Raw genomic sequence first — 15,631 nt, 5'->3', positions numbered from 1 at the left:
CAAAACACTCATTAAAGACTTAACTGATTTCCACAAGGATTTCACCGCTCACCTCGGGTCGGTGCCTGTTCCCCGGCATTCCGTACCCCGGCCCCTATGGGGAAAAAGACACTAGCATTAGAACATTAATGCATAGACACAGGGGGAACCACTTATAGAAAACTTACCTGGAAGCCAAGCAAGTTTGGTTCTCACCCATCCGAAAATCCAGTGACGTAACTGGATACCAACGCGCCCCTGCATCAGAAGCAGGATGGAGAGCTCGTCCTTCCAGACCCTAAGGTGAGACGCTACGGGGAAGCACAGAAGGGTTTTGAGGAGGGTGAGAGGGGTAAGTGGGAGGCCGATTGCATTACCCCACAGACAGTTAACCCTATATTCTCACCTACAGAAGGATACTTCTGCGAGTCAGACAAGCCAGATCTGGGACCCGGTCCAGTCCTTCTTCCCAACCCTGCGCATCACCTTAGACGAGGTCACAGCAGCGCGAACCAGGCCAGCGCCCCCGTGGGAGTCAGGTGAGCGTTACACTGTGTGTGTCTCCACCCATGCATGCGGTGCTTCTTCTGCCGTCTCATACCAGTATCTCGCAAACTGCGCCTGGGCAACTAAATAATAAAGTTCAAAGTCTGGGGCTGCTATGCCTCCGGTACTGTATGGTTCCACCATTTTCTCCCATCCCATTCTAGCAGTCTTCCTGTTCCATAGAAATGTGGTCACCATTGATCGCAGCCTGGAGAAGAATTCCCTGCCTGGCCATATCGGGATATTCACAAACAGGTACAGCAGTTTAGGAAGGACAGTCTTTTTTAGCACTGCTATCCTGCCATGCAGTGAGATAGGGAGGTGCCTCCATATCGCAAGCTTCGCATTAATTGACTGTAGCGCCCCTTCGTGGTTATCGGTAAATAGAGATTGTCTGCTCCCGAAGACCAGAACGCCCAGGTATCTAATATATCTCTTATGGGTGCCAGTTTTTTGTCGGGTTCACGGATATATAACAGCGTGTCGTCCGCATAAAGCGAAATCAGCTGATTAGAGCCCTTCATGGCTATGCCTTTATCTCTATGGCGCAATCTGACTGCAGCAGCCATGGGCTCTATTGTAAGAGCAAATAGGATTGGCGAGAACGGGCATCCCTGTCTTGTGCCCCTCCACAGTTCGAACATGTCAGACATGGTTCTGTTAGTGTATACTCTCGCCCCGAGCTTTGTGTAGAGTAGGCGGACATATCTGATAAAATTGGGTCCTACCCCGAACGCCTCCAGCACCGAGAAGAGGTACTCCCATGAGACTGAATCAAATGCCTTCTCGGCGTCAAGGGACACCGCGACCGCCTGCCTGCCCGGGTCTATTTGTGCCATGATTCCAAACAGCCTGCAGAGGTTTAGCGCTGTAGACCTTTTGGGAATCAACCCATTTTGGTCCGGATGAACCAGTGCTGGAACCATGGGTAACATACGATTGGCCATGACCTTCGCGAAAACTTTTGCGTCTGTATTTATGAGCGAGAGGGGCCTGTAAGAGGACATATCCTGGGGTGGGCGTCTGGGCTTGAGAAGCACCGTAACAATAGCTTCCCTCATTGTAGGGGGCAGTTCGTGCTGTTCGAGGGCCTCCTCCCACTTTCTGAGTAGAATAGGGGCCAGCTCCTCATGGAACTCCTTATAAAATTCGGCCCCAGTCCATCAGAACCCGGAGCTTTACCCGACGTGAGATCCTTGATGGCTTCAGTGATCTCTTCTATTGTGACAGGTAGCTCCAAAGCCAATCTATCTTCATCTGGGAGTGTCGGGAGACCCAGTGAGGCCAGGTATTCTTTCGTCTCAGTGGGGGTTTTCTGGTCTCTATTCGTGTAGAGTGTTTGGTAATATTCAACAAATTCATTGTTAATACCTTTATCGCTTGTGACCATTACAGTTGGAGCTGTTTGGATAGCGGCTATTGGGGCATTATTCGTCTCATTTCGAAGCAGGTTGGCCACCCCGTCTTATTCCCCTCCCCATAGCGACGCGCCCGCATGGGGGCCGCAATGTATCGTACCTCCCTCGTCGCTAAAGTGTCAAAGGTCCTAAGGAGTCTATGAATTTCAGCAAGGGTGTCCCTATCATGGGTGCAGCTATATATCTCTTCCAGCTCTTTCAGTTCCTGTTCCACCCCTTCAAGGTCCCGTCTCCCCCCCTTCAAGAGTCCTGTTGATTTGGACATAAGGATCCCTCTAACCCAAACCTTAAAGGTTTCCCAGACCGTGGATATCCGGTCCACCGTCCCCAGATTGTCTGCAAAGAAGTTGGTTATCTCTTCATGTAGTGATTCGGCCACGTTTGCATCTCCCAACAGTCCCTCCGGCATTCTCCATCTCCTGGCCTGTCTAGGAACATCTTGGAAAACGAGGCTCAATAAGACCGGAGAGTGATCGGACAGTGTGCGGGGAAGGATCGTGCAGTGTTGCAGCGTATTCGATATGTAAGAGGATATGAACCAGTAGTCTATACGCGATTCACTGTCATGCACTGTTGAGTAATATGTATATTGCCTATCATCTGGGTGCAGCACCCGCCAAGCGTCTATCAGTGACAACTGTGGGAGGAGTTTGTTCAGGGTTATCGCTGTTTTAGTGGGAGACCTCACTACACTGGTTGACCTATCCAACATGGGGTCGAGTGCAACATTGAAATCGCCGCCCCATATAATGATTTCTGTGTCCTGTTTGTTGAGTGTCGAACATTTTCAGATAGAAATCCGGGTCATCTATGTTAGGGCGTAGGTGTTAACCAGAGTCACTCGTCTGCCGGCGATTTCCCCCCACACCAACACAAATATCTTCCCATTGGATCGGCCTCGTGCCCCTCAGTGTGGAATCCCAGCGCAGGATGTATGAGTGTTATGACCCCCCTGGATTGTGAAGAATATTCTGTATAATAACGTAGCTTGCCCCATTTAGCCATTATGTTACGGTTAACCGCTCCCTGGGCGTGTGTCTCCTGGAGCATTAGGATTTGAGGACCGTGTCTGGTGACATAATTTCCTACCGTTCTGGCTTTCATCGGGTTGTTTAGCCCTCGGACATTCCAAGATAATAGTTATTTCACCCCGTTACCCATTTCTCCATTTATAGAATCCATGCCGTGCCATTGCTTCCACCATATCTAGTGTTTATCTGCTGTAGCCGCATCGTGCACCCGCCAGACCTGATTTCAACCAACCTGGAACTGAAATTAAACCAATCTAAATCCCAGGTCCCAAACATGCCCTGGCAGCAATAACAATCTGTAACTTCCAGACTTCCCCAACCCCACCCTCCACCCACATCATCCACCCCAACTTGACGATGTACCCTTAAACTTTTTTGGAACTTTCCTGTGGGTGCCACGTTGTCGTCACGAGGCCACCCGAGCGGGCTCACGACCCGTTCGAAGGTTACTCAGAGCCCCCCAGTGGGAGCAGAATCCCTTTAAACATTGACAAAACAGCTGCATAGGATAAGTGCGCAACCAAGTTCAGTGAACAGCACCCCGGTCTCCCTCTCCCGGAGGTGATCTTCCGTTCTGGTCCGGTCCACGGCCTCTAGGTGGTAGGGGTATATTTGCTTCCACATATGCCAGAGCGGCGGACGGAGCCTCAAAAAAGTGTGCTCTTCCTCCATACTGGATTCGCATTTTAGCCGGGAATATCAGCGCATACGGGACCTGACGCGCCCTCAGTAGCCGTTTGACCAGCTCATATGATCTCCTGCTGGCCTGTACTCCCGCAGCAAAGTTCGGATAGACATGTATGCGGTTCTCCTCATATTGTAGTGTCCCAATTTCTCTGGCCTTCCTAAGTATTGCCTCTATGTCCCTGCTATTCAGCAGTCTGGCGCTGATAGTACGCGGCGGGGCTCCAGGCTTCGGCGCGGGGGCCAGAGTGCGATGCGCTCGCTCAGCCAGGAATTGGCTTGCAAAGGATTCTGTTCCAAAAAGAGTCTTAAGTAGGTTTTCCACTTGCTGTTCCATAGCGCCTTTCCCGAACTTTTCAGGAACTCCCACAATCCGAATATTGTTCCTTTGGGATCTGGATTCTAGGTCTTCGCACTTACTCTGCAGTGTGGTCATGCCCGCCTTGAGCTGCGCTATGTCGCGATCGTGTCGCGCAATAGTGTCTTCGCTTGTACCAATTCTGTCTTCGGCCTCAGTGATTCTAAGGCTCTCTTTGTCAACTCTGGTTTTCAGTGCTCGTATAGTGTTGACAATGTCGTCTAGTTTCACATTCAGGGATAGGAAGCCATTCTGCATTATCGTGGTAAGGCGATCAACCCTGTCGCCGCCCTCCACGCCAGGCTCCGCCGTTTACGCCGTCGACGGATCCGGCTCGTGGCCAGCTGCCTGGCTACTGGTGTACGAATCCATCGGACCTTTCTTTTTCCCAGTTGCCCCTTGAGTCGCCTTATCCTGTTTCGTAGTGTTGCCCATGTTCGCCACACCTGCCGGTATCCCACCACAACCCGACGGGGGCAGCGGAATCTGTGTGACTTTACCACGGAGGCAGGCCGCCTGTGCCGCGTAGGATATTGTTTGTCAAGCGGGTTCGCTCAGGCCTGGGTATCGCAACAGTAGTGTTTCATGGAGCCATCAACGGTCAGGTATCAGCGGTAGTTTGCTAATTCTACCCCTCACGCGTAGAAAAGAGCTGCACCGTACCGCCAACTTGCAGGGAATGTAGCACGTGTGGCGCGCCCCGGCTGCCGGCCAAAAAATGCAGTCGATTCCTCGGTTGGGGAGGAGAGGATATCACGCCGTCCCACGATGGCCCACTTTCCAGCACCCGCCATGCCGCGGCAGGAAGCTCCAGCTCTCGCCCAACAGGATGGTCTCAGTAACTGCGAAGGCAGGGTTCCACTGGGCACACCCGGTCAAAACCTCGTTTCCGGTCCGGAGCAGGGCCCACGAGCCAGCAACGCTTGCACAGCCACGCGTACGGGGCCCTGGGGGGGGTCACTCCAGTCGCTCCGCAGTGTCCACGGGCCCGACACCGCGACCGCGGCACAGGAGTCCCACCTCTCTATGTCTCTCAGGCTAGAGCGTCAGCGGCGCGGGGCGTAGACCAGGCGGATGTCCTCTGCGACCAACTCCCGGGCCTTCTCCCGCTCACCACGCCAACGCCGATATCTCCGTGAGTTTTAGCCCGTCGCTCTCAGGATTTCGATCGGGTGTGGACTGGGTCAAGGTGCACCCTCTGCTCGACTCCACTATCCGCTGGGGACTCCGAAACAGGATTCAAATGTAGTTCGGATTTCTGTCTTGTCGGAGCTCTCACATCAGGCGGCCATCTTGGTCGTGCGCAACAGCGCACCCCTCTGTTTTGTATTTATTTAAAACAATCTGCTCTCACACTGGGATGCTACCAGTAAGGCAGGTCATATGTTCCTACATCTTCATGGTCCCTTTTAACAGCTAGTGCATCGAAACACCTGTGACAAACTGGCCTTGATTCTACTAACTATGGATTATGTTTGTTATAGTTAACATGTTCGGTTTTTCCTTTTGTCCTTTTCCCATGATTGTGGAAGCCAGATGGAATGTTAAGCTCAGCAAATTACAGTTAAAAGTAATTAATTCATACCTACACACTGCACATGTTGAGTCTTCAATAGCAGTATGAGCATTGCAGTGTAACTGCCTACTTAACCTTTTCCTTATTGTCCTATCCCACATGACCTTGCAAGACTGAAGTACTGAAAGAATAGCCAAATGTGTAACCCATCTATTCCTCTTCATACCTTGATTGTAGCAGTGTGTCCAGGTTCCTGAAGAAGTGGCCATTCAAAGTCGACAGAACCATGTTTTTAGGGTAAAATAATAAAACATCAATGCGCAGTAAAACATGTTTTTTCCATCTGTTTCTTACAGAAGAAAGCAACAATGAATGTCTGAGTCAAAACATCCGTCACTCCAGGAACCATAACTTACTCCTCGGTACCACATATAGCATCATGGGCAATACTCTCTGCTCGGATCCTGACTGCCTCAAGGAAATGGATGAAGTTAGAGCTAGAAGAGTCTTGGATATCTCAGAAGCCTCCTCTGAAACTTCAGATGCCGTAAGTGTGTGCAAATTATCAGCTAGCATGAGCAGCAGAGGGCATCTTTTTGTGTGTTGTTGGGTGGACAATTGGTCAAAACTGATGTGTTGGCATAGATGCTTACATAGGATTCTCAAAGATAGTCAGACATAACAAGTGGCTTTACTGCATTGGCTCTTTCATAGATTCACATGCTGTTTGAATATTTCCCGTCATCAGGCACAGAATCCTCCCTAACATTAGGGCAGTTTACAATGAAATTTGAAACTGCAATCACTTTAGTGTTCTTTTAGTCATTTGGGGTCATATTGCCTGCTGCCCAGCCAATAAGCAGAGAGTCCATTCCCATTTTTTACTGCACATTCAAGTGTCGGGGAATTCTCGTCTTTATTCACAGTTCTTCAGCACGGGGTCTTGCATGTATATTCCCCATCAACAGGCTGGGAATCCTCAGTAAAAAGGAAGCAGTTTTGCTTTAAAGTGACACTGCTCATCTCCTCTATAGCCTATCAGTGTCTTTTGAGTCATGGTCATGAAGTCAGGGGCACAGGTATACAGGGGTCGCATGCACAGGAGATCTGGGTGGACAATGTCCTGGCGCCTTTGGCACCAGGCTCATGAACAAAAGTAAACAAGAACATCCATTTAACACCAAAAAGCTATTATTATGGACATAGCACTTCAGACGCATTAACCTTGAACATTCCATCCATTAAGCAGGATGCATTAACCTTGAACAGTCCATCCATTGAGCATCCCCAAGTGTATTCTTGGGTGTGGCTGCTAATGGATTGCCTTTGCACGTGCTCACTCTCTAGGAGTGGCAGGGTGTGGCTGGTAAACCGGCCCTAATGGGCGTGCGCACGATCTCAGCTACATAAGCTGCCCCGATCCTCAAGACAGACGCTTAGCGTTATTCTGCACTTGCAAGCAGCGTAACGCTCACCGTCGCCTGAGGTCAGACTTACCTTTGAAGATCCTGCTTCCTGGACATCCTGCTTCCTGCCAGTATACTTAATAACTGGGGGAAGCTGTTCTTACCTGTACATCTCTTCGGCGAACCAAGTATCATCTTTACACTTTCCGGAACGCAGAAATCTTCATTTTGGCACCGCAGCAAGACACGCTCGATCGTCGACAGCAGCGCCTGCAAGGAAAAACAGAAGACTTCGCCATACTTCACGCTTTTCCTTAAACCATCACTTACCTGCTGTCGAACATTGCGTTAGCATCCATCCAGGGAAGAAAACGGAAGAGACATTATTGCAGGCATAAATAGGAGCAACATATAAAGACATTAAACAGAACAAACAGCATCAAAAGAGCTTAAGAAAGACTTACCAATCATAAGGAGAAGCATAGTCACAGCTGGACTGGACTAATACTTACCAGGGATCAGTGAAGGAACTAGATCCCATTCGACACGCCCCTGTCAGAAGTAGCAGACGGAGAGCTTATCTTCCATAATTCACAGGTGAGCTTTATGGGCCGGCGTATGCTCACAGAAACCGTACTTTGGGGTGAAGGCTTCGCAAGGTACAACAATCACAGATTGGCGCACTCACACACTCTTATCTCCACGCAGGAGCAGTATCATCATGTACCACCACTCACAGATTTTCTAATGAGGGAGAGGCCTGAAGGGAGTGATTCAAGTTCAGGGAGGGATGCAACCGTGCCCCAACGCCTCCGCAGAGACCAGGTGAGCGCAACAGTCATACTGCCACCAGCCAATTACATGCATCCTAGTAATCTCCACCCCTGGTGGCCATCTTCAAATGTGGAGGATGTTTCTAGGGTTGGGAGTCCTCGTGCTTCGCTCCTTGAAATTTGCAGGTTTTTTCCAGTTTTTTTCAGTTTTTGCAAAGACATCTTCCATCTGTTATTCGTTAACCATCACTCTGCGACAACCTGTTGCCAGCGAAGATCTTCAATACACCATCGGATTCTCAACCTGTGGCGCTAACAGGCCAATGATTGGGAAAACACCTCAATCATGTCTGATGCCACTAAGAAAAGCCTGTTCAGGGCATGTGAAAACTGCAGCCTGAACAACATTTTAATTGCGGACCGACAACTCAAGTGCCTTTATTGTCTTCACCCCGACCACGATGCAAATGGATGCTCCATCAGCCAATAGTTTTCGTCAAATGCATTTATTTATTGGCTATTTATAAGGTGCCTATACAACTAGTGGTTGTATCAAGGCGTCGCAAGACAAAGGGGTTGGGGCAAGGGAGAAAGATACAATAACGATCCTACTAGGCCTTGTGACATATGGATCATACAAATGCAAAACAAGAAGAGCAAGAGAGGATGGTCAGGGGGAAGTGCCGGTCTGCGCAAAAATGAAGTGCTAAGGTGAGAAGGGTGAAGGGGCGAAGTGCAAGTCCTAAGGGAGGCCAGTGGGCAAGTGCCAGGGAATGCAGGTAAGTGAAGGGAAGGGGGAAGTGGACTGAGCGGGGGATCTGGAGCCCTGTAGTACTCGGAGGGAACCAGGCAGCCAGTCACTGAGGCAGAAGAACGTGTTAGCAGTGGGGGCGGGGGGGTGAGAGTGAAGGTGGAGGAGAAAAGAAGTGTCTTGAGGAACTTCTGGAACTTAAGGAGACCCGGCTCAAGCCTGAGCAAGGCAGGGAGACCATTCCAGAGGGAGGCTCCTGCGGGGGTGACACATCAACCCCCCACTCTTTGCCTAGAGAAGCGTATGATTCGCAGAGAGTTGGAGCTAGCAGACCGAAAGGGCTCTAGCAGGGAGGTATTTAGGGAGAGAGATTTGGATGAAGCTGGGTCCCAGGCCCCAGAAATCCTTGTGGATGATGCAGACAGTCTTGAATTTGATCATCCTAGCAGCAACCGGGAGCCAGTGGAGAGAAATTAGGGCTGAGAGATGCAGCCCCTGGGCTTGAGGCCAAGAATAAGTCTTGCAGTCCTATTCTGGATTAGTTGAGCGGGACCAAGGGAGGATGAGGAGGAGGCTGTTACAGTAGTCCAGCCTAGAGAGGACCAGAGCTCTGGAGACATTGAATTTCTGGGGGAAGGTGAGGAAAGGGAGAATACCTCTGAGGAGGTGCAGTAGATAGTGGGCCTTCTTGGCAAGGTCCACAATGTGAAGAGAGAGAGGAATCAAAGATGACACCAAGGTTTTTTGTCTCACAAAAGGGTGACAAGAGGGAACCCATAGAGGACGGCAGAGGGAGGGAGGGGGGAAAGGGCGGGATCTGGGGTCCCAATGAAAAGGATCTTATTCCTACTGGCATTAAGGCGGGCCAAGAAGGATCGCCACTGGAGGTTAGTGGCTTGTATCGAGGAAGGGAAGGCCTCTGATGCGGCCTCCAACGCGGTCATGCCTCTTCTAGGACCAGCAGGTACTCCCTCAGGTAAGAAGAGGTCGAGGTCCTTTAAGGATACTTCCTCTGCGAAGATCAAAAGAATCTGAAATCCCACGCTCCATCAGCAGCCTTGTCAACGGTCTCCACGGCTCCGGGACCACACTCTGGAAAGGGTCGGTTAAGGGCTCAGTCACCGGCTCAGTCGACGGCTAGCCTACCGGCTGGTGGGTTACCTCATTCTGCGAGGAAATCAATGATGCTATCTAAGCACAGATTGCCGAAGAGCACATCTTCTAAGGACCCATCCCTGACTCCGTCGTCAGCGCTCCATGGTCAACAGGGGCACCGTCAATGACACTTCATCCACCAGGACTGTTGCCCCATCAACGAGCACTCTGTCGACAAAGTCCAAAACAAGTATCTAATCATCGACAACAAGTTCGTCAATGACCGTGCTCTACATCGTCAATGGTCACCACGCCCAGGGTATCTCTACCTCAGACACATGTCAATGGTCCCGACGATGATCCCGTTGACAACCGCTCCTATTCTGGATCTTCAGGCTCCTGTCTTAGCTTCTTTTCCAAAGGGCTCTCACCCGGTGAGTGACATGCCTCTGACTCTGGAGTTTCTCCCCAGGCCCTCCAGGCCCCCCAGGCCCACCAAAGCTATGCCTCTCTCTGCCCTGGCTCCCTTGGCATCCTCCAGAAGGCCCCAAACCATCTACACCAGTACTGAGGAGGACCAGCCAGAAGATATTTATTCAGATGAGGAAGGGGACAATGAGGAACTTGACCCCCATTCTACCTATGCCTCACTGGTGCTCACCAACCAGTAGGCCTTCCTGGCCATTTCACCCCCACACCCCAACAGGCTCAAGCTCGGTTCTTATTGTTCTTGCACCAAGGGACAAGTCACTGGACATCCTAACCACCCTGTATACGTTGTGGCAGAGATATAGCAGCGGCTGCCACTGTGCCTGGTGCAGCCAAGAGTCCCTCAAGGCCTCCTCGGCATCAGTTGACAATGCAGCATAAGGCACCTGTAGCCCCTCGACCAGTGATGTTGGCCCTGCCCCCTGTGGCAGAAGAGTCAGTCCACACTGGCACAGGGTACCGACAACACCAGCACTCACACAGATGAGTTTGACGATTATGTTCCCGTGGATGGGTAACCCCCGGATGTTGAGTCCTCCAGGTCCTCTCCCCCAGACGAAATTGGCTTCTTTCACTCCATGATGTCGAGAGCTGCCAAGCTCTTCAACCTGGTGCCAAAAGAGAAGGAGGGATTCCTTTTTCAGCGGTGGGAATCCGATAAGAAGACTATCGTATCTGTCCCTTTGTTGAACAACATATGGATGGAGGGTTTGGCAGTCATGAAGGCTCCCAATACCACGCATGCCAAGCTTGACTGGCTGGATAAGAAATACAGGGTTCCAGATTCAGTTCCCAGGTGCCTTAAGTCTCAGGCTTTACCAAACTCAGTGGTTCAGGAAGAACTCATCCAACCCCTCTTATTCTTCCATAGTGTTTCCAGACCAGGAATGCAAGAAGCTTGATGCTGCTGGCAAACACATCATTTCCACAGCAGCCTCCACCATCAAGGCCGCAAACTCTCTTGCTATCCTGCCATGGTGTGACAGGGAGCTGTGGTACAAGCTGGGGCCCATCCTGCACTTGGAGAAGTAGCTTCGGACTACGCCATATTATTTTATTTATTGTGCATTTGTAAGGTGCTTATTCATCAAGTAAATTGTGTCACTGTCGCGCTTGACATAGCAGACTCAGGCTTCCGCCAGATGGGAATGGTGTGGCCCTCCGACACTGAGGCAGGCTAAAGGCCACTAATTTCTACACGGACATGAAAACCAAGGTCATTGACATGCTGTTCGATGGGGACAACCTGTTTGGGAAGGAGGGAGATGACACCCTCCAGGCTATCAAGGCCAACACAGAGACGGCAATCTTTTTGGGGGCCCTGCAACCTATATAATCGTCCTTTCGTTCCCCAAAGGGGAGAGTCTCCAGATCATCCAAGCAGTACACCAACCCCTATCATCAGCCTTCCCGCTCCACCACCCAGGAGGCTTACAGGGGTCACTCTCAGGCCTACGCTAGTGGCACCCAGTGTCATTGTTACCCCCCATACAGGACGCAGATGCCCAAGCAGGCCTGAACTGGCCCATTACTTGCACTCCAACTTTCGCACCCCAATGGGAGGCAGACTATCAAACTTTGTCGATCAGTGGCGAAAGATCTCCACAGACAGATGGGTGCTGGATGTTCTTCAACAAGGACAGCCTTTAGAATTTCAAGACTGGTGCCCCCATATTCCGCCTGTCCCACGACAAGAACTCCACATTGCCAAGCTGTTGCAGGAGGTTCAGGCTATGCTACGCAAAGGGGCAATAGAGCTAGTACCACAGCACCTCTGGGGCTCCGGAGTATACTCCAGATACTTTCTGGTGACGGAAAAATGCAGGAGGGTGGCGACCAATCCTAGACTTGCAACGCCCCAACAAGTTCCTAAAATCCCAAAAGTTCAGGATGGTTATGTTGTAGCACATTCTCGACCAACTGGAGGAAGGGGATTTTCTGGCAACTCTCGACCTGGAGGACGCATACTTTCACATCCCCATTAATTGCAATCACCAGATGTTCCTGTGTTTTGACGTGTAGGGGTGGCATTACCAATTCAAGGCCCTTACCTTCGGCCTGAAATCGAAACTAACGTATTTACCAAATTCTGTGGCTCGGTAGCAGCGCATCTACGCTGCAAGGGAATCCACGTCTAGCCTTACCAGGATGATTGGCTCATCTGATGCGCTCCCACGCACTGCCAACGCAGCACACAGCACATCCGACTTCTGACTTACTGGGATTCTCGATAAACTATCCAAAGGTCTGGGTGCCTGGCTCAACACAGTAGTGTGCCAGGCGATTCCCTCGGAAGAGAGTGTGAAGGCCATCCTAGTAAAGGACCAGTCACTGTCGACAGCACTCGTTGCAACAATCCGGTTGGTAAAATCTCTGCTGGGGATGATGTCTTCCTGCATCCATCAGGCTCCAAATGCGACACCGCCAGGAATTTCTGTATGCCAGGTGGTAGCAGTTCACTGGCTCATGGACAGACAAAATCGCCCTCAACCGGGCATTCCGTCGAGCCCTTCAATAGTAGTCAGTTCGACCACATCTCACTCAATGAGCTCCCTTCCAGATCCTTCCGTACCAGGCTACAGTCACTACCGATTCCTATCTGGAGGGTTTGGGAGCCCACACAGGACATGCTCAAGCCAGAGGCTCTGGAGGAAAAGGGCTTACACATAAACGTCCTGGAATTACAGGCAGTTTTCTGGGCCCTCAGGTCGTTCCAGCCTCAGCTACGGGGGAAGGTGGTGCTGATCGCCACGGACAGCGCCATCACAATGCACCATGTTTTACATTAGGAAACAGGGCGGGACACGCACCCCCGCTTTCTCCTTGGAAGTGCAGTCCCTATGACGTTGGGCCATTTTTCAAGGCATATTCCTTGCCCACTTTCACCTGGCAGGTGTCAAGAACACCAGCATTTTAAGATGTCGGCCTTGAGGTGAGGGTCTGAGCATGGCAAGCTCTGTCCCCCTCTGGGCCTACAATATTAGGCTGGGCCTTGTAGCTCGAACTAGCGAGTGTTGCAGATAGATGCAGTGGAGACGGCACCCCCTGAGCTCGTAGGAGCCTTCGTGTCAGGTGCCAAACCAGAGTCCCTTGAGTGCACCTGAGCAGCAGATCAGCACTGGTAGAGCACCCCAGAGCAAACTCTGGGAAGTGGTGTGGTGGCAGCGGGGCCCGGCTAGGACGCCCCGGAGCAATCGGCCACCACATTTGCATGCGGCGACCAGCATCGTGGTGAGGAGGAGCCAGTTGCAAACAAGAGAGCCTTGGGTGAGACCAGCGCAGCGTTGAGTCCACCTATGCCGGACGAGCGAGCGGGAATCTCCCGGCCCCTACATTTTGCCCCGTCAGAGCGGGCTCAACAGAGGAGCAGAGAGGCATCCTCAGTGATGGAATCCTGCAGGCAGGAAGATCTGTGGCATGCACATACCTCTCCGGCCACAGGGAAAAGGATAGGGATACCGGTGGAGTCGCAGTCGGGCTGATGCCCTACAAAACCCAGCATGTCCTGAACTGGGCCGTACCCAGCGGCCGCTGGTGCGAGGCAGACTCTCACAGAGACAACAGGGATATCGGACAGGCAACACTGTGCACCTCTCACGGGCAGGGTTGAGCCCCTGGGACTCCGGACCTTTCCGCAGTAGGTACCCAGATATTCTGTATTCTTGCACGGAAAGAATAGTAGATCCCCAGGCAATTACCTCTCCTCACAGGACACTCGGGAAGGACAGACAGGAGGCAGAAGCCAGCGTTCCCCCCTCCACCCCCCTCCTATGCACAATGGCTGCCTCTAAAGCTGACATCGAGGCATGCGTCCTGGAGTTTCAAGACAAACTCTCTGTTACATTCCAAAAGCGGTTCCAGGAGTTCATGGGGAAGTCAGGCAGTTGCTCACAGATCTGAGGAAGGAGGTCTCAGCTTTGGGGGAGCACATGGATTCGACGGAGAGAGACCTCCAGGAAGTGGCTGAAGACCACTGCAGGACAGATGAGGTTTTAGAGGACTTAGCTAGGATCTCTCATAATGTGGTGATACTGAGTGAAGACCTTGAAAATCGATAGCGTAGATCAAACGTTCACGTTCGGAACCTCCCGTAATCAATCGGAAACGCCGAACTGAAGGAAGGGGTTATTCACTTCTTTACTGATCTGATATGAGATGGTGATCCAGCAGACATTCTGCTAGAGTGCACCAGACAGGGCCTAGGTGGCAGGAACCGGGTGCCTGCCTGAGAGACGTATTGGTGGCATTAGCCAGATTCCCACAAAAGGAAGTTATTCTGCGTGCTCCTATAATGGTACTGTTATTCAGCTATACCAAGATCTGGCACAGGCAACCCTCCAGAAACGAAAGGAAATGGAGCCTGTGGTAAAATTCCTGCAAGCCAAGCGGGTCAGGAATACATTCACTTTCCCTTTTGGCCTTCTGTTCCTGTGGGTGGGCCGGCAGCACAGAAAAATTACTAAGGAGGAGGGGATGTAACTGCTACACATTGAAGACGGCGCTCCAAGAGCTAAAGAAGGCCCAATGCCGATGCAACAGCCTAAATCTTGAGAATAGTCCCCACCACGGCGGAACCGGGCACACCCACGCAAGGGGATCATTTAAGGGGTAAACCGACACAAGGCGATCGTCTGAGGATACATGCGGGCAACTCGGCCAGCTGCACTTTGTCTTGTCCAGCTTCCACGACACTGCAACTTTAGACTTTGGGCCCAAGGGGGTTAGACCCTCTAGGACGTCTTTTCTTGGAATCACTCTAGGGGCTTATGATGCCTCAGAAGTTAACCCTGGCTGTTTTGCGAGCGGGACCCGTCGGGGTTGGACCCGTCAGGGTTGGACCCGTCGGGGTTGGGCCCGAGGACCACATACGTACTTTGGCTCTCTTCAGGCATGGGGGGTGGGGATTTTGGAGGGATAGATTTGGGGACTGGAGGGATTGGGTATTGTTCAGTTGTTGGGGGAGTTACGGGGTAGGGTGTGGTGGGATAGCAGAGGGGAGGGGCCACTGTCGGGGTGAAAACTTTGTTCGAAACCAGATCATGGGGCACCAACCTGGGACTCTTCTTATATGCAAACCACAGTAAAGGTGCTCACACTTAACATACAGAAATGACACCCCAGTGAAAAGGAAGAAATTAGAGAAGTTCCTAACACACCATCGCCTAGACATATTAGCCTTACAGGAAACGCACATTAGGCACTCATACAAGCATAGATTGAGCCTGCAGCACTACCCATTGATAGCCCAAGCAAACGTTAGGAGCAAAGTGGCAGGTGTCCTGATAGCCTTTCTGCAGGGATTATCGATGCAGATTGTGGACACGAAAGCAGACAGGGAAGGGAGATTTTTATTCCTAACCATTCGCCTGAACGATACGACCCTCACTGTTTCTATATATGCCCCAAACTCTTCCCAAGACAGTTTCTTAAGAGCAGTCTTTGCTGACTTAGAACAATTCGGGAGTGTTAGGTAAGAATTGGTGCAGTCACACTTGAGACTGCACAAGATTTATCTGCTTGGTATTAGGTAATCCACCTTTTGGTATAGGTCTGTACTACACAAATTGGTTGTGTGACTGAGCAGC

At 51.2% G+C, this 15,631-nt stretch overlaps 1 protein-coding gene across 1 annotated transcript in view; it reads left to right on the top strand.

Annotated features, from left to right (window-relative positions):
• The window catches only part of PRKDC (protein kinase, DNA-activated, catalytic subunit), a 3,362,625-nt gene that overhangs the window by 2,680,493 nt on the left and 666,501 nt on the right, over nt 1-15,631 (top strand). The window contains exon 71 of the mRNA XM_069621025.1: nt 5,889-6,079. Within this exon, the coding sequence (XP_069477126.1) occupies nt 5,889-6,079 (191 nt within the window). The remainder of the gene's footprint in view (nt 1-5,888; nt 6,080-15,631) is intronic.

This window comes from Ambystoma mexicanum, chromosome 5q, assembly GCF_040938575.1.
Source record: "Ambystoma mexicanum isolate Mex_15411 chromosome 5q, UKY_AmexF1_1, whole genome shotgun sequence".
In the NCBI taxonomy this organism is placed as follows: Eukaryota; Metazoa; Chordata; class Amphibia; order Caudata; family Ambystomatidae; genus Ambystoma; species Ambystoma mexicanum.
This window is presented reverse-complemented; position numbering and strand designations above follow the sequence as displayed.